A 19,312-nucleotide genomic window follows, 5' to 3' on the forward strand; every position below is an offset into this window, starting at 1 on the left:
CAATGCCCCTTTCTGCTCAGAAAATCCCAGATACTCATTTCATTGCTCCTCTTCAGCGCTCTTGACTTCTCGCCTGGTCCAAAGTCTCAACATATCAGACTCAAGCTTCATTTCGGGCACAAACTTTCTCTATCTTTCTTCAAACTCTCAGGGTTAGTTTTTAAGGTTGGCACACCGAGGACCATCTTGGACCTGGCTGTACGCACACAAAACCCCAGAGACACCATCCTCTGCTCAGATAAGGACTTCCATCATGTCTGTATCTGGAAATTCAGGCTTATGGAGCAAGCTGCTCACTCTGCCTTTGCTGTCGGGCAGCTTCCCGTGGCTTGAGTTCTCTGCAATGAGAAGAAGGGAAAGTTGGTCTTCAGCTCAAATTCAACAGCAAATTGTTCAAAGGATATATAAAAACATTTTTTTGAGTGGTGGTGGAGCACATCCTAACTGTATGTCCTACATACTGAAAGCGAAATTTGATCAGGAGGCTGAGAACATGCCATGCTGAGTTCCCTGCACAATGACAGTAGGTGTGTTGGTGTGCACAGACCCCAAGGGCCGGTGTAAAGACGGTATTTAAGAGATACAGACCAAAGCACCTCTTTAGCTGTGGCCCTAGAGAGAAACAGGCATTTGTGAAAGGTCTACATCACTTTACCAAGTTACTACTTGTCATCTGATCCATGGTAGCTCTCCACATGTATGCTCCTATTCTGCCTCAGATAGAAAATTAAGGAGTTTAAAACATCATGAAGGCAGTACACAACTAATCAGGTAGATGGTTTAATCTAAAATGTATTACTTTGCCAGTGGGATGCACTAAGAGACTGTATATGGCCAATTATCACAATGTATGATAGATGTTGTTAGGTGCCTATCTTCATCACCATAGCTCTTTAAAGTGCAATTCAGGGAGAAGGGCTCTAATTTCTTACAAGCAGGAATAGCTTTAAAGGCTATTTTAAGAGTACCTGGAAACAAATTCTGATCTGGACTGCCCAAAACACAGCAATCCAGAGTTTCAAGGAGTCAGTGATATTCAGCCCTACTAATAATACATGGCATGTTTTTAGAGGGAAGGCTTGCTTTTGAGACAAGATGAATATGTAGGAAACCGGCTTTTTCAAAATAATGTGCGTAAAATAAATGTCTCCCTTGCTGCAAACCAGCAGTTTCCACCTTTCAAAAATAATAAAAATTGTATTTCTTTCCCCCCTGTCCCCAACATCTCCACTTTCTCCTTACTATTTCCCCCCAGGTTTCCTTTACAAAAAAAAGAAGGGTCTGAGTACGTGAGCAGGTATGGAGTTTTTTCAAGGTGTGAAACTCTTTGGCAGCATGAATGATTGCATTTGTTGGAAACTCTACCCGCCGCAGGCAAGCAGAGCTTTACAGAAGCTACTGAACACAAAGCTCTGCAAAGCCAGACCAGACAACCTTGGAAAGTTCTCCTGCTATGATTTTAGTTTCCCTGAAGAAACTTCCCCACCACCTTAAAAATTCTGAAGGCATCACTCCCCTCCACCAACACTGGGGTGTCTCTGGGGATCCGCTGACAGCCCTGGGGGTGCTGGCATTTCGCACCGATGCGGGGATCTGGCAGAGCTCACCCAGTTTCTCGCTGGCCATTCGTGCCCCCGGGGGCCGTGGGGCTGGGCTGTGTGACGCAGTGGTACCCAGCCGTCCACGGCCGGGGAAGGAGGCAGCAGTGGGCCAGAAGAGCTCGGCGCTTTTGTCCGTCTGGGTGCTGCTGTCTTTGCTGCCCGTCTTCGTGTGGGAGGCTGCTGGTGCCGGGATGGGCATGCAGGACAAGGAGGGCAGCGGAGGAGGCAGCGAGGGTACCGATGGGTGGTCATGGTGCTCCTTCCCCAAGAGCAGCCCTGAAAACATGTGGTGGTCAGTCACATCCCAGCTCAAACGTAAGTGCTGTCCCCCCATCCCATGCCAGAGCTACAAGGCGCTGGTCTGGATATGTCTCCATCCCTTTAGCTTGGCTTAGCTTTTCCCCTTGACACCGCCTGTTGCTCTTCTCCTGATATCTACATGGTACTTTCCCACAAAACCAGCCTTTTGAGAGCAGTTGCCCTTTCTTGCATCCCCTCCTGCATGCCCGTCCCAGTGGTATGCCTAGCACAGCCTCACACACCTCCATACCCCGTCCCATGCAGCTCCAAACCACAGTCCTGCACTTACCTTCCCATTTAGCTGCTGCATCACATCATGTGCTCCTACCCAAAGGGATGCTCACCCTCTTGTTTAACCAGTTTTTTTTTTCTAGCCCAAATTTGTTATTTACTCCCACAAAGTTGCAAACATCATCTGCTTGTTTCTGGTAGGCTTTCCCCAATTATAGCTTTCTATAATCAGTGCAGAATGATTTAATATGAGTAAAGATATAATTAACATACAATGCAAGGTTAAAAAAATGACTAATTTTTTACTTCAGCACAAGGACACATGTTCTTCCCACAGAAAGTGCTCTGGAAATGAGCCACTGGAGCAATGTGTGCCACGGCCACGGTCAGTTTTGCTAAGCTCAAGCAGAAGGATTGGGACGAAGTGATAGATGAGCCAAAGCTTAAGCAAAGACTGAGCTCACCTATGCTTCCCTTCCAGATCTTCTCTTCCTTCTTCTCCTCAGCTATCTGGTTGCTAGTGAGCGAGGTCTGGCGCGAATGCGTGCCCGTAGCAGCAGCGATAGAGGGGACGGACCGAGCTGGTCGCAGGCTGGCACTGTCGGCTTTCCCAGGGTCCTTCCGTGACCGTTGCTGAAGGACCTTGATCATGGCATCCTTCTCAATTATTTTTGCATGGAGATTCTTTATTCTGTCAAAATATAAATGCCTTACTTACAGGAAATGGAAGAAGCATTTATACAGGCAGCTCTCCCCACCCTGGGGCAGCGGAATGGGACCCAGGTATATACCCTGAAGACTCTCAAATCACAAAAAAATAGGATTATCTGAGACTTTTCTCCAGGAATGATTAACACCAAATCATACTGAAAGACTACAAACCATATTTTAAAAAAAATAATTGTACATGTACAGTATGACAGCCAGATGACTATAGCGTGACTGTGATGTACAATATATAGTCCAATGCAGCTGCATTTTGTGCAGCAGTGAAAGCTAAAATTCCACACCTGAAAAACCTATAGGTACAAGGGAGATAGCTAGTAACTTCATGTTGGTGTTAGTTTTCATAATCAGATGTCTAATTTGCAATGAAAACACAAGATCTTAATCTATCTTTAATAAAGCCAATGGCAAAACCCCATTACTTCACTGGAAGCAGGATTAGCTTGCATCTGTGAGTGGAAAACAAAAACCAAACCCAGTAAAAACAATCACTGATATTTTCCACAAGCAACAAACACACCTTTTTATAAAAGTGTCTGCAGACCAGTGTTTTTGTGTGGAAGCCAGCACTGAGGAAGAGATTTTAAATAGTTTTTTAGTAAAAATCTAGAGGGATACACAAACTTTCTCATGGGATTTTTATTCATCAAAAGGACACTTTTCACCAGGAAAAAAGTCTGGATTAAAAATACTGCCCAGGTCTAACGCTCATTGAACTACACGGCCACATGTCCACTTGTGTGCTGAAAATGGAGAAGTATCTGAAACAATGAAAGTTATTCTGACACTGGCTGCCTGTGCCCCAAAAAGTTTATTTTACATCTTCTACTACTTGTAAATGCATCGTTTTTAGTGGTGCTCGTGGTGCTAAATTTTGCAGGTTTGTTCCTAAATGCCAATGTGACAGTCGCACAACTTGGATGTGGGAAACTTAGTGTATCTAGAAAGAGCAATAAGCAGGCAAGGAGCGAAGAGCGAGGCAAAGGCAAGCCCTCGCATTGCTGATTATGTAGGAGTGGGATTACAACTTCAGCTTTTACAACCAGATGCTCTTGTTTCCAGAAGGGGATTTTCACTGAGATTAAACAAGCATTCCGCTTCCTCATATGCCAACCTACTTTTAATAGTGGAACAGCCTCTGTTTTGTAAGAAGGTCTTTTTTGGCACAGAGGAGGTTTAATGGGAAGGTAGGGAGGAAGTTATCTAATGACAGAAACTCTTTAATCCCCATTTTAATGCTGAAGAGCAAAACTAAGTCAAAGTGAAGCTAAGCCCATCCTTTCCAGGCATGCATGAAGGAACAGAAAGGCATCCTGGTTTATCCGAACCCAGCCCAAACTCCACGATGAGCAGCTATGGCACAACAGCCCCTTACGTGTACTCCATGTCCTGGCAGCGCCGGTTGGCTTGCACGATCTCCTCCTCCTCCTGCCAGCCCCGCACCTCCAGCGCGCTCTCGCTGTAGCTGCCGTTGCGTGAGTGGCTCGGGGCCGAGGTGTCCCTGGCAAAGTGGTTCAACACGGTGAGTCAGGCTTCTGAGAACGTGAGGGCAGCTTTTGCAAGTGAGATTGGTCCTTGCAAAGAAAACCTCAAACCCACGTTCAAAGAGCAAGCTTCTGATGGCTGCCTGTCAAGCAGACAGCTATCTGGCGTTGGGTTGCCTTCCTGCGGTCTACTCTTGGCTCAGGTTTAGTCATTAAGACCATTAAATAACTGGGCTGATGGAACAGACTGCACGCTAAAATTGTGGGCGAACCCCCTGGGGCTAACAATCGTCCTGGAGGACAGGGTCAGACATCAGAAGGACTCACTCACTGGGGAAATGGTCCCAAGTCAACAAGGCTACATCACAAATTAGAAACAAAATTGCACACTCTGGAAGGCGAAAAATAGCACAGGAATTGCTGCCTAGACTGGAGCACAAAAGAAAAGGATCATCCCGAGTCATGCACTCAACTGCATTTCAAAGGGAAATCTCATTTTGGCATGTTTTCAGAGGATTTGGCTTCTAAGAAACTGGGGCGAGAAGTTAATTATCCCATCCTCCTCATTGCTGGGAAGTCTCGCTGCAGTGCCTTGTGTGCTTTTAGGCGCCGCACTTTGACACAGACAAACTGGACACAGTCCAGGCAAATGCAATGGGAATGGGAAGGGGTTAACACTACGACATGTGAGGAATGGCTGAAGGAAGTAAGTTAGTTCAGGCCAGGAAAGATACAACAGGGGTATCTGTCTTCCAATATTTACAAGGCTGTTACAACGTCAACAATGATCTGTTGTTCATCATGTATACCTGGGAAGGACAAGAATCAATCAAAGAGGTTTAGCTTAGCTATTGGGAAAACCTTTTTATTTTGAAGCTTAATGAAGTGGTGAAACAGGGTACTTAGGCAACAAAATTTCCCTCGTTATAGGTTTTTAAAACTAGGTTAAACCACCACGTTGCAAACCATGGGATGGATGCAGCCATACAGCAACAGTCCCTCCTTGCTCCATCGGTGAGGTGGGGAGCAACCTCACCTACGCTGTGCAATTTGGCAGCCCGAGACTTTGCTGTTGAGGCCATGGCTTGAGTCTGGTGCCTGGATTTGATAAACTTTTGGACCCGGTCAGAAGGGCAAATCCTGTCTTAACTAACTGTTGTATCTCACTGGCAGGATGCCACAGAGAGGTACATTAACCCCGATGGCACGACTCAGTGGGGAAAGGCAAGCAAAATCCAGCCGTAAAAAAATATTATTTTCCTTATTATTCCCCCATGCTTTCTGCTGCGAACAGGGCTGCCCGCCTGCAGCAACATCTTACCTCTCTGTTGCAGCTGTAGCTGCAGCATTCATGGCAAAGTGCCTGATTGTACTCTCCTCCAGGTACTTCTGCTCCCACTTGGTCATGTCAGCTTCCAGGGCCAGGATCCTCTCCTCCTTCTGCCGCACCAGCTCCATCAGGGCCGGGGCATTGTGCTCCGGGAGGCTGCTCGCCTGGTAGCTGCCCTGCCTCTGCCAGTGGAAACAGCGAGATATTCACCCCCTGCCAAGTATGGGAGCTACTGGCCCTTTTTTCCCCATGTCTTCTCTGGAGCTCACAAAGACATCCCCATGTCTTTTGACAGGGACGAGGGGAAACCCCAGGCTTAAACCCCCTGTGTTGCAGGAGGACAGGCAGGCTGTCCATGTGTGCAAGCCCAGCATACGCTTCTCCGGACCATGCTGACAGAAGCAGGGATCTGGCTGCTCCCTGGATATGCAGGGATTTATTGGGATACCCCAAGGAAGGGGAAAAGGTAGGAAAAAAAGCTGGTAGGGAAAAGAGGCAATGAAGCTTTACAAGACATTCTTGCTGGGACTTCGTCACATGGCTGGGCAGTACTTGGTATGGACAGGCAGTTATTACCAGAGGGTTTATATATATGAAAGCAGAAGTGTGACATGTAACCTAGCTGCACGTAACCTATTTAAAACAGCAGCTGGGAAAACACCCCAGACATGGATTTATGCCCGTGTCTTCTGGCACATTAGTTCTCATGTGCCCTCAGGAGATGCTTTCTATGGCGCAGCAGGTAACTTTCCGACAGACCGGAGGGGCAGAAGAACCCCGGGCACTGCAGGGTGGCTCCCATGGGATGCTGACAAGCAGCAATGGGTGCATAACCCTTTGCATCTATGCTGCAAGGAAAGCACTTACCCAGGCAGGATTTATCCCACCCAGCTACAGGCACTTAATTAAAGCACCTAAGCAGCACAGGTAGCCTTGAGCTCCTCTCACTGCTGGTCAAGAGTGGAGGATGATGGAGATCCAGCCCTCAGCTCAGGGGAGCTTGGGTGGAATGAGCCCACACTGGGGGGAGAGGCATGAAGCTCTGGGAGAAGTCAGTAGAAGTAAATGTTGTTTTCCATAAAAAAACGCATGAGATTTGTTACATTCCATGGTGCGTGGGACTATGTTAAAAGGGAAACGGTGTCTTGGGAGCACCGGCTTCTCATCCGTGCTACACCACGAGCTTCCACCAGCGGCTCCCTGGCGCAGTACCAGCATACCGGAGCAAGGGCTGCAGCAATCGTTTCCATTTTCCAAACCACATTTCCTCCTTCTAGACACTTATCTCCTGCTTATGGGAAACGAGAGATACCAGGGGAGGGCTGCAGCCTTTGATTTTGGTGCAGTAAAGTGTTTGGAAGCTGCGTTCTGGAAGAGTACAATATGAAGTAACCCTTAGGAGCAATGGCTGCAAGTCTTCTCCTGCAAAAACCAGCACTTACACTTCAAATATTGTCCAGTCCCTGACAGGAAGGTAATATCCCTGGTCTGTAAACAGCACCCTGGGACACCGTGGGTGCCTGTTGTCTTCATTCCTAGTCAAAACCTCTGCCAGCCCTGCATGCTCTGCCTGCAACACTAAGTCAAAGGATTTTTTTTTTTTTTTTTGGTCCTAGCTCATGCATTAGTGATAATGAAGAATTGCCATTCGGACTCAGTTATCAACAAGTCAGGAAGAGAGGATACTCTGGCTCATTGTCTCCTTGTGTGCTGCATCTCTACTGACTCCAGTAAAAAGGAGGAAAAAAGCTCTTTTTTTCCTCTGTGATGAGAAAATATTTCATATTTTCGACTTTGATAACTCAGAGAAGAGAGCTCTGAAGTAAAAAGTTGGGGCACCCTGAAGCAACATGATTCATTGCAGGGTTGTGGCTCATAAAACAAAAAGTATAAATAGTAAAAAATACCCCAAAGTCTCCTCTCAAAGCTGATAGGTGAGATGTGAAGTCAGAGCATCTTTCTTCTGAAAACTTGTTAGAGGGAACTGGTGTAGGCATTTGAGAACCATGGCAACCCAAAATGCAGTTGCTCATTACAGTGCCAAAAAAAAAAATTAACAATGAAGCAATCTGTAAGTTACAGAGGCATTTTCTGCCAAAATGAACAGATGTAGCCTGAACTCCCAAGACAAGGAATTTATCAACAGTCCATCCCAGTTACTTAATATATTGATTTGTCCCTATATTCCAGCCCAGAGAACAAAACCTCTTCTAGTTCTAGTTTTACCTTCACTTGAATTTTAATTGTATTTTCTCAAATATTCTTTCATTTACACCAGCATTAGCATGTCATACCCCCTTTAATTTCTTTTTTAAATTGGAGGAGAGCAGGCTAAGGGGTAATTGAGAAGAGCTACTGGAAGAAGACAGGAACAGCAAGCCCGGGGGGGACAGGGCAAGAAAGCCTTAACGTACTTATATGGCAGCAAGGAAAAGCCAAGACTTATGGGGAGGGTCTCCAGGGAGCAGCAGTGACAGTGATGCTGTTGGAGGGATGCTGAGGGACCTGCCCTGCCCTGGGGCTGCCAGTGAGGAGGAGATGCTCTCAGGTCTGGCCACCTCATGACTCTGCAAACCACTGATACTGCCCATAGAGCTATTTCCCAGCCGCATCCTTCCAGCAGGATCAGACCCTCTACTTTCTGGCAGCACAAGCTCTGTGTAACAGCTGCTTTGGTCTCCACTAATGGCTCATAAATAAGGAATGGTTACTGCAGCAGATGCATTCCTTGACAGAGAAATGAGTGAGCCCTTCAAGAGTTACAAGAGCATCATGCTTTGCTTATCTTGCTGGTTTTTCGCCAAGTGGTGTTCTGATACACTTAGTAAATCTGCTTGCCAGTGTCCATGTATTTGGCACTCAGTGCTGGCTGTAACCTGGAAATCCTCCCTGCAACCTCCCCACGCTTCTTTCCCCCTGCTTCATAGATGACTGGACTTTGGGACTTGGGGATGGAGAAGAATGTGAGAGACCAGGTTACCTGCCCAAAGGAATAACTGTGCATAAAATACAAGCATAACACTATCCCTCTGAGGACACAGGGCCGCCAAAAAACCAAGGGGACAGAAATGCAAAACTACACTTCTAGCCAGTCCGGACTGGAGTGATTTTAAATAATTTATTGTCTGAAGATGATGACACCATTGGACTCGATGATCCTTATAGGTCCCTTCTGATTTGAGATATTCAATGATTCTATGATTTGTCTCCAGATCTGTTATGGACAGATGTTTCTGTGAACCGATTAAGTCATCTCTGTCCAGAATATTGACCGAGCCCTTGCTCCCACCTAATCCCACATCATCCCACCTTGCTTTTTCAATACAAGATCGGCCAAAATCTGTGGGCTCAATCTCACACCCATGTGTAGTGCACCCTTCCTCTCCTTTAGTGCGGAGCTGATCTTGCACAATCTATGATTGCTGGAGAAAAACCTGGAAGGACGTTCTCCCCTGGCAGGTATGGCGGGACACGTAGGGACAGAGCCCTGCCCACCCTTCAGCAGGGCCAGGACCTCCCAGCCCCACAGCAGGCAGGGCTCAGCCACATCCAGCAGCCCCACTGTGGAGCTCCCCCATCCTCTGCTGAAAACCAGGAGTCAGAATCATAGAGTGGTTTGGGTTGGACGGGACCTTTAAATCACCTAGTCCAACCCCCCGTCATGGGCAGGGACATATTCCACCAGATCAGGTGGCTCAAAGCCCTGTCCAACCTGACCTTGAACACTTCCAGTGATGAGGCATCCATAACCTCATCCAAAGGAAAGGCTTAGGTGGAAAGCCCAATGACCTGAACCTAAAAGCAAGATGGCACCTGGCAGGGCTGCAAGCTACCGTCCTTCTTTAAAAGCAATGCCGAAAGCCCTGTGCTGGGGTCCCGCACAGACCGCTCCGTCCTCACCTGCTGCATCCGCAGTGAGTCCAGCTCCCGCTCCAGGCGTGTGCGCAGCCGCCGCTCCATCTGCTCCCTCTTCTCGCAGGCTGCTTGCAGCTGCGTCAGCGCCTGCTGCAGCTTCTCCACCTTCTCCACGTAGGCCTGCTTCCTGCGCAGCTGCGGGGAACAGGGGGTCAGCAGCGCCGGGGGGCACCGCACACCCACCCTGGGCCACCCAGACCCCTGCGCGCCTGTAGGTGCACGTTGGGCGCAAGCATGGCTTTGGCCGTTTGCTTTGCAGAGTTTCTCCAGGGGAAGGATGGTGTCCCTTTGATGGGCAGGGAAAAGGCACAGCGGGCATTGCTCGGGCAGCTCTACCCTTTCTGGGGGGAACGCTGCCCAGATCTCCCACCCATTGGGGATCTGGTACCCATGAAACCCCCTGGCCATTTCTGAGCAAGAGCCATCATGTTGGTGGATACTCTTCGGGCAAGCACATAGACTGGCCTCAGCTAAGAGGAATCTCAGTGGGTTTTATCGACTGGTGGCACCTGGCACATTCTCTGCACCCAGAGTCTTTTTTTTTCAATGCTGCATATCTGTTCAATGCAGGTGGAACAAGCGGAGTGCCAGCAGCCAGAAGCGCTCCACCTGCTCTATCCTGCTCACGGGCTTGGCCATGCTGATGTATAGATGTGCTGGCAGCTATCAGCGCGCCCTCCTTATGCATATAACGCAATTACTGAAGGGCTAAACATGACACAAGGATTTTGCAATACAGGGTTTTATGGCCAGAGATTGCTCAAGCAGCATACCCCAAAAGGAATTTGCAAGTGGGCTGCAGATGTTCAGGGTACTTAGCAGCTATCCCCACTTCTTCTGGCCTCCCACCACGCCCCTAGGCACTCAGTGACACCACAGGGTATCGCAGTTGGGGGTCACGGTAGGAACTGGCACACCTGAGAGCCCTTGAGGAGAGGAGGTTGCAGACACTGGACATGCTGGGCATCAGCTGCGCTGGGCACTGGTATGGGCACCAAAGCCTGTGCTGAAACCTGACCCCCAGGCAAAATCTAGCACTGAGAAGGGGCAAGCTCATGGTGGCCAGGCACACCTGGGTGTCCGTGAGCAGTCCTCATCCCTGGGGAGTGTGGATGCTGACCTAAAAACTCACCCACAGGGCTGTGGCAGTGGGATCTGCCCACACTCCCCACAGGCTGCAGTCCCAACCTTAGGAAACCCAGTTCCCCTCTTCTCCCCCAACCTTTTGTCATGAATTTTCCCTTCACGAGCATGAATAAATTTACTTTTCTAAAGGTATCTGCCTTGTAGTAGAGAAAGCAACAGTGTAGACAGCCTGAAGCTGCAATCCCTGAAAGATCTGGACAAACCCCAAAAGACCCCAAAACACTGTTGACTACTCCCTGACTCAAAAAGGGAGGGTGACTTGTTTTGAATGCTGGATCACACAGACTTTGCCAAGCCTCAGTTGGACCCCATCTGCAGCCTGGGGGTTAATGGGGGATGCTCGAGGTCACTGCCATGATCACTAAGATCCTCTTTAGGACTTCTAGTCTCCCTCATTTATTTGTACACTTGTTTGAGACCTGAAGTTTTTCAGAAGCAAAACAGGAGGCAGAAAAATGCATTAACCCCAGCTCACACTGGGGAACTAGATAAATAAGGAAGGCTGGAGAGGTGCTGTGAGCTGGCAAGGCCAGGGCCAAAGCGATATCCTAGTGCCTACCTCATTTTTAAGTACTTAAATCATTATTGAAATTAACTGCAATGTGCATGATGGTATAGGAGCCCTGGCCACAAAATATCTGTGTCTAAATATCTGTGTCTAAATATCTAGGGCATGTAGTGAGAAGTTTGCTGCCTTGTTCCTGGGCATGTAGAGCAAATAAACACCAATGCTGGGTCCCCCTGGCTCTGTGGGACTCCCCTTCACCCAGAGTCCTCTGCTTAGTCCAGGACTCCTATGCTGCAAAGAAGTTTTTTTTTTTTAACTTATGTGACACTGGATTCACCTAGGTCCCCTCCCACAGATTACAATGATAATAAAATCTCTTTTTCTTGAAATTCCTCTTCTGTCACCCTCAATCCATCCATGTCACAAGGTGAAGTGAAATACGGGCTTGTTCACAGCAAAAGCAAAACTTGGCCAAAACAAACCTCCCCAGCCAGAGCCGACGACTCGCAGCGTGACCTCCCTAGCCCTGCTGTAATCCGGACTAATGCTTACGGCTCCCAGGGCTTTCCATGAAAATTAATGAGATTATAATCCCCACTAGTCTCTGGCAGCAGCACAAAGATTGCATTCCTTGGGAGCTCACGACTTGGCAAGACAGACACAGCAGTGGCTTCTTGCTGAATGTGCTATTTTGGCAGTAGGAAGGTGCCTGTGCCACCCCCCAGCCACGCCCGCATGGATTTAAGGGGAGGGGGGCTCCACCGGGGTCCCTCCTCAGCAGCAGACCTTATCCTCCCCACGTCCTGCCGGATGCTGGAGGGTCCATCCATACCACAGCAGCCAGCATTTGGCTTTGCAGCAGCCCTCTAAGCCCCAGGGTTCACATGGTTGCACATGAGTGCACCTCTGCCTGTGTGGGTGAGGCAATGCACATGCGTCCACCGCCTTAGAAAACAATTTTGTTGGAGATATGCAACAAGACAAGTTCCCACATTCGTAAATTTATAGGGAGGTTCTTGAGCCAATTCTGACTTTTCTATCCTGCCTGTAGATTTATAAGCAAAAAATTCACCCACACATTTAAAAAACCAAGTACAAAATGTTGTCATTTAAATTAATGGGCTTGTCAGTTCAGTATGCATCCGTAAGAGAGAGGGACTGCAATCAGAAATACATGATACTAAGCTCCACTACCTCACAGACACACAGACTCAAATAAAAAACACCTGGATGGCACCTGGAGAGGTACCAGTCCATCCTCCCGCTGCAAGGTAAGATCAACTCTACCCAAAACCTGGTGCACATCTGTATAATCTGTTTACAAAACCCTCCAGGGGTAGAGACTCCACAACCTCCCCCTGCAAACTACTTCATGGTTTATTTTCCTGTACTGCCAGAAAACTTTTACCCTAATGCCTAATCTGGCTTTCTTATGCAATTTAAGCAAATTACTTCTTGTTCTGTTTCCAAATTGTGATCTACTAGAGCAAGAACCATTTAATGAAACTATTCACATATTCAGAAGATCAGCAAACTTGCCTGAACACTGCCCTTGTCCCAGGGATTAGGAAAATAAAGCTGAAGAATAGCTAAGGCTAAAAGGCGATGATCCAAGCAAATAAATCTGAGTAAAGACGAGTGGGTCTTGGAAAAATATCTGCACTAGGAACATGACTCTAGTTTGAGCTACAGAATATCTATCCTATAGATATGAGATTTGAGTTAAAGACTGTAAGAGATGGAGAATCCACTATCACCCTAAGTAGGCTGTTTCAGTGTTAATTACTCTAACTCTTTATTTCCGTCCCGATTTCCTCAGCTTCAGCGCTCAAACGCTGCATCTCATTATTTCTTCTTATGTTAAAGAGCAACGTTTAATCTGGCTGACAGCAATCCCTTCTTCATGTTCATGTGCATGGGCTGGAGCTCAGCCACCTCTTCACTTTAATTGTTCACAACAAAGAACAGCTTCTGGGCCCCACATAAATTCTACAGCTGTTTTCTGAACCCTCTGCAATTATTCAGTCTTCTATCCAAAGCATGGACCAGACAAATGATTCCAGCAGCAGACTCCTAAATGACATGTGGTGATAATACCACCTACATATTTTTGAATTAAATCCTTCTACTAGCAGGCACTCAGGATAATGTAGATTTACATAGTACGCTATCTTATGTTAATTCAACTTAGTAGCTACTGCTTATTTCTCAAGCCTTGATTTAAAAAGCTTTTAAACTTAATTACATTCTGGTGGTAGAAGAAATCTGGGTGGATTTACAAAGCAGTGCATGAGGTAGAGCTCTGTTAATAAAGTCATTTTCATTTGAGTGATTTTGTGTTTCCTTCAATATATTCCAAATTCTAGTAAAAATCCCTGGTTTAAGATGAAGGTTCAAAATGTCAATAATATGTGCTGTATACGTGTCAAATTGAGCTCCAGGAACACTGGAGACTGTTGAAAAGGTGCTCTGATTTAGTGATGAAACAGGCCAAAAGCAAGGGAAAGGGAACACAGGAGCTTGGGCACACGCCAGCAGCCACAGATTAACTGCACTTCACCCAAACTGCATGACACTGCCTTAAACAATTAAAACACAGCAGCTGGGATAAAATTCATTCAAACTCCCCCTAGAATGAAAAAACAGTTAAACACTACCAGGTCGACGTGGGTTTGCTCAGGCTGAGGGCTCTGACAGACAAACTGTCCAATACCCTTGCATCACCTTCATATGTTGTCACCTCTGAGATCCACCATGACCTACACAAGAGGTTACCACCTCCATAACATCTGCCATGCCCCAGGCAGGAGGTTACCACCTCTGCAACATCTACCATGCCCTGGGCAGGAGGTTATCAGCTCTCTAGAGGGGAACGTTTATCCTCTCCTCAGCTCCACAAGTCCACAATCCAAAATCCAAGCTCTGATCCCCAGCAGAGGCACATTTCTGTTGGAAGACTAGACTAGAAATTGGCAATTGCAAAGCTTTTAAGAGACAGAGTCCTAAGGCTGCAAATGTATTTACTACAACCCAGCAGGCACAGGGTAGCTTCTTACACCACCTGCCTGGAAATCTGTGTTTATGCTTCTGTTGCCTTCAGCGGCGTGTATTCAGCAAGTCGGTGTTCCCTGCCAATACCACACTGACAGTCTGCAGGGCAGGCAGGAGCTAAACGTATTTTTTCCCATCCTCTGTGTGATGCCGCAACTGTAGGAGCAGGTGTTGCCACCTAAAACATTCCTTTATTCAGCCACTTTGTAATGAAATGCAAATAGAAAACCTCTGGTTGCCTTTAAGGCAAACAGTGTCCGGTGAATTATGTACACATTAAAGGTACACTAGCTCCTGCAGCTACCCCAAAGGGACTGCCCCAAATACACTGAGATGGCAAGCAGGCTTTAGTCTAACTAACAAGGGAGCAGTTAAACTTAATGTGATCGTCTTCTTGCTGCTGAGTATATCCACCAGAGGCAATGGAGCTTTTAAAATGTTTCTAAATAGGAAGTCAGAATGGTCTAATGGTCAGGAACAAAACAGCAATGCCTTGAGGACTTACATATAATACCTCAAACCTTCCAGACTCTACGTAACCATTAGTTAGCCTAACAGGGGGTCTGTCATGCTGGATACCCTGATAAAGAGCATTCAAATATCTCTGAGGTCAATTCACCCTTCATCTTTCCAAGACAAGGAACTGCACTTAAGTTACGTGCAGGTATTTGAGAAAAGACCTTCCCTGCTCCTGACAAGACCCCTTGCATCTGTGCACCCAGCGGACTCCTGTGGATTCACCCCCAAGCCACCTGGGGAGGGTGCAGGTGGGAAATGAGGCACTGAGGGGCACCTGCCCAAGATCATGCCAGCAGTCTGTGCCAGAGCACGAACTTCTACCCAAGCCTGCTAGGTGAGCATCCTTCCCCTCACCAATGACCTGCCCACTCAGATAGTAAAGATTATCTTTATTTTATTCCCCATAAAACATCCTCCCTCTTTGCTGGTCACAGGGATAGAGATTTTAGGGCCAAAAAGGCCTGGTTTGACAGTCTTGCCTGATCTGCCAGAGTGCACAGACTTTCAATTAGTTATTAAATCCACACCTTTTGGTTGAAGGTCTTAAGGAACAAAATAAATTTAAGATTCAGAGACCTCCAATAATGGAGAACTGACATCACTCTTAGTTATAGTTGAAACTGAGCATTATTTCCACTTTGAATTTGTGTAACTCCGGCTTCCAGCTACTAGACATTGTTCTGTACTTGTCTGTCAGTTTGAAGAACACTCTGTTCCTGGGATTTCTCTTCCCATCTGAATACCTATTTTCACTATCAGGCTTATAGGAGCCTTAAAGACCTCTTGGGGGTTTTGCACAGATGGCACTTCTAAGATGTCATGGTATGATAGGTTTTTTCCAGCTCTCACATAAAACCTGTAACTCTTTGTAGCTCTGGACCTTGTCTGAAGGTCGGCCTCCAGCCAGATCAGTCAGGTTTTTTAAGACCACTGTTCAGATGTGAAGTTACCAAGCCCTGCACTGCGGTGCACAACTCAAACGCCTCCTGGCATTCTTTGGGGAGAAATGGGATGCAACAATATCACATGTTTGTATGGCAGTCCCAAGTCAGCAAGTAGTCAGCTCTTTATTTGATGTTTCCGTTAAGTCCTACCATTACCTCAACCACCAGCTAGCTGAGTTTGGTGTTGCTCCTGGTTACATGTTGAAGGCTCTGCTCTGAAAATATCTATGGTTGTGGTCATCTTTGCTTGCTTGTTTGGCTCAGTATGGTGTAACTACGCATTTTCTCTATAAGAAAGCCAGTGCCAGAGGAGCAGGAAGACCTGCCACACCATGGCTAGAAGAGATTCATGACTTGGATGGAGAAAGCCCTAACCATGAGCCACCACTAGCCTCAGAGCAGAGCAATGTTGCCCATGCCTCACCTCCTCTTCCAGTTTGATGACCTTGGCTTGCGCGTTGTTTAGGGCCTGGTCGAGGATTTCGATGTGCCTCCTCTGGTCCTCATTGGCAGAGCGCACAGCTGCCAGTTCCATCTCCAACTTCTCCTTCTCCTTCAAGTGCTCTTTGTCTGGAAGAAAGACAAGAACAAGAGCCGCTCCAGGAGGACAGCTCACAGGCCCTGGGCCACGTGCCAGAGGTAAGCTGCCACATCCCTAGAAAAGCAAAAATTATGTGAAGCAGCAACAAGTGGGACCATTACAACACAGTGCTGAGACACAGTGGGCCAGGATTTTCTACCGTCAAGGCTCAGTCCCTCAATGCCCAGCCTTACGCAAGCGCCAGCAGCAGAAACGAGTGGCAGCTTGGGCTGCATCTGCACTAGCAGAGCTTGTAGACCTGAGCACTGCCTCATAATTGTCCATTCTGCTGAACTACTAGCATGTTCCCTCAGCAAAATTTTTGCTTGCTCCAGCTACTCCTTTCCCAACAATGCCCAGCCCCTGCTTGAGGACAGCCTACTTCAAGGACTGTTTATAGCTGCCAGCTTGGATGCTGCTGCCCTTTTCTAAGGGTCAAGAAACCTCAGCCATGTGGATGCGGGCTGTGCCGTGCCTGGTCCATTTTATTTGCAAGGATGGAGATCATGAGATTCAGAACATGTGAAGAAGCCAAATAATATAAAACAGATCTGTGCTGGACAGCTTGAAAACAGAAAGAGGGGAAAGTAATAAGGAAGAACAAGATAGGAGGCATCTGAACAGGCTTTCTCTGGCCATACGGAGAAAGGGCGGCTGTAGGAGGCATTCCAACCCTGTGGGGGCCCTGGGTGACTTTCCAGTCCTCCTCAGTTAAGCGATCAGTGCTTCTCCCTTATTAAGCACCTTAAAGCACCAGGAGCAAGACATGTAGATAACCTCTGTGCTGAAAAATCATCCCTTTTTTGGATAAGATTTAAAACAATGTTAAAAAAAAAAAAAACCCTGGCTAAATTCAGTCAGCTTTGCTCACATCTTTTTCTTTGGCAACAAACTGCAGGCCCACCACTGACTTCGTTGGCAAGCTGCCTGGGGAAAGGCTCAGCTCCATCTCTCTCTGCCCTGACAGTGTTGAGAAGCCATTTCAGGGAACGCAAGTATTACAGACCAATCACTTGATTCCCAACATTAGACCGCAAATAGTTAATGATGGGAGGGAGCAGGGGATGGAGGTTTCATTCAGTGAAATCTGAGATTTCAAAATCTGGCCTTCGTTCTGAATGACAACAAAAATAGAGCACTTGGCAAGCCTCCAGGAGGGAAAATTTCCTCTGAAAATTAATTTGGCGTCAATTAAATGTTGTTTTGATTTTTGACTTTTTAAACACAGCATTACAGAATTTATTATTTTTTAACTGAAGTGAAAAGTTGCTCCAAAACCATCAAAATGTGGAAAATCTGCCCCTAATATCCAATCCGTCCCACCCAAGTGTGTCCACTCAAGCCGGAAGCGCCACCATCCACCTCCCCTTAAGGAGGGCCAGCAAACTTCACATGGCCAAAGCCAGCCCATTTCAGACCTGAACTACCCCCAGAAGGGCCTTATTCTTAATTAGAGGTGGGATGAGAACAGGTTTCATTTACACACTACCAGTAGGTGCCCGCAGCGAGGTGAGATGCATACAAGCTGAGCCATGTGGAACAAGGCACAAGTGGCCGAGGTGAGCCCAAACCCACCCAGATGTCTTCCCATTTATCCTAAAAGGAGGAATTCAGCACCTCACAAAAACATTCCCTGGCAGCAGCACCAGCATATTGGTCTCTGCAAAGCCCACGAGCAAAGCCCAGAGAGTGCTGTGCACACCGTGCCGCTGACTGCCACCACAAACCATCTTGGTATGATGTGGCCTTAATCTTCCCATGTCAGCAAGAAATTTTATATTGGACATGCAGGTCTCTTCCTTCAATGCAAAGACATTTTACTTCAGTCAGATTCACCAGAAGAAACATTAATATCTATTGTACGAAAGTGTAAATCTGGGCAAATTATCAAGTAGCTGATTTCATTAGAGGGCGAAGAAGCTGGAAGACGAATGCTGTTTCAGCCCTGTGGCACTCCACCGTCTCGTGCTGGGACCACACTTGCTGTGCTCCAGATTTGAAACCCGTATTATAGGAGGACAGCACATAGAAAAACAGGACTTGGGACCTTCACGTTCAACTTTCATCCAAGGAACTCAAAGGACTCAGCTTTCTCTGCTGCATTACATTTTCTAGCCTCCCCTAAAAGGAGGACAAGATTATGCTGTACACAAAATGACCACTGAACACACTAGAAAGCTGACAAGAAAAATTCACTTAACAGCTCTGAACACTTCTCCATGTCAGCTTCTCCCTGCAAAATGCAGGAGGCACATTTTACAAGTACTTTCTTATATTGCATTAATGTTTAGTAAAGAAGGTCTTTGCTGAACATACCTTAAATTCTCTTCAAGTACATACAGGTATCCTTAAAGTCTAAAAATACTGTTTTACTGAGCTACACTTGCATGTACCTTCTGCCCAGGCATGTGCTTTTTACCTAACAGACTCCAGCTAGTAACTATTTCTATTTTCTGGTGGGTCACTGCTACATCCCATTACTGAACAGTCCCCAGAAGGCTGCTCTGGTGTAGTTTACAGTTGTAATCTCACAGCTTTCCATCCACTGCCTCTGACTGTTGTACCTCAACACACCGAGGACATTACAGCGATACTCTGTGGCTGGGTAGAAGAAAGAGGAGATAAAGCCAAAAGCCTGCTTTGCTGCTTCGCAAACAGGCTTTTTGAGTTGTCAAGCTGGGTAGGCACACCAAGAGTAGACCAGTCTTGACCCCGCTTTGAAGCAGAAACATTAGACAGAAAGATACAATTTCTGCCACCCCTTCACTAGACTCAAATGCGACCCCCAGCTTTTCACACAGACCTCATGCTTAACAGAAGGTTTTGATCTGATCAGTCTTGAAAGAAAAACAAGAAATATGTTTTTAACGTACCATTTACCTAGATCAGTTGAATGTGGACCCTCAAAGCCACTCATAACTAAACACCACATTATAGCTAGCACAGGTCCACCCTGCACACTTCACAAGAAGCAGCT

The 19,312-nt window shown here is 46.9% G+C and overlaps 1 protein-coding gene across 1 annotated transcript in view; it reads right to left on the bottom strand.

The window, feature by feature from the left end:
• Positions 1 to 234: 234 nt before the first annotated feature.
• The window catches only part of AMOTL1 (angiomotin like 1), a 68,887-nt gene continuing 49,809 nt past the window's right edge, over positions 235 to 19,312 (bottom strand). The window contains exons 8-14 of the mRNA XM_075717769.1: positions 16,180 to 16,325; positions 9,573 to 9,722; positions 5,664 to 5,854; positions 4,234 to 4,359; positions 2,597 to 2,823; positions 1,608 to 1,877; positions 235 to 338 (exon numbers count right to left, since the gene is read on the bottom strand). Of these exons, the coding sequence (XP_075573884.1) occupies positions 235 to 338; positions 1,608 to 1,877; positions 2,597 to 2,823; positions 4,234 to 4,359; positions 5,664 to 5,854; positions 9,573 to 9,722; positions 16,180 to 16,325 (1,214 nt within the window). The remainder of the gene's footprint in view (positions 339 to 1,607; positions 1,878 to 2,596; positions 2,824 to 4,233; positions 4,360 to 5,663; positions 5,855 to 9,572; positions 9,723 to 16,179; positions 16,326 to 19,312) is intronic.

The sequence above is a fragment of the Pelecanus crispus genome, chromosome 1 (genome assembly GCF_030463565.1).
Source record: "Pelecanus crispus isolate bPelCri1 chromosome 1, bPelCri1.pri, whole genome shotgun sequence".
NCBI classification, from domain to species: Eukaryota; Metazoa; Chordata; class Aves; order Pelecaniformes; family Pelecanidae; genus Pelecanus; species Pelecanus crispus.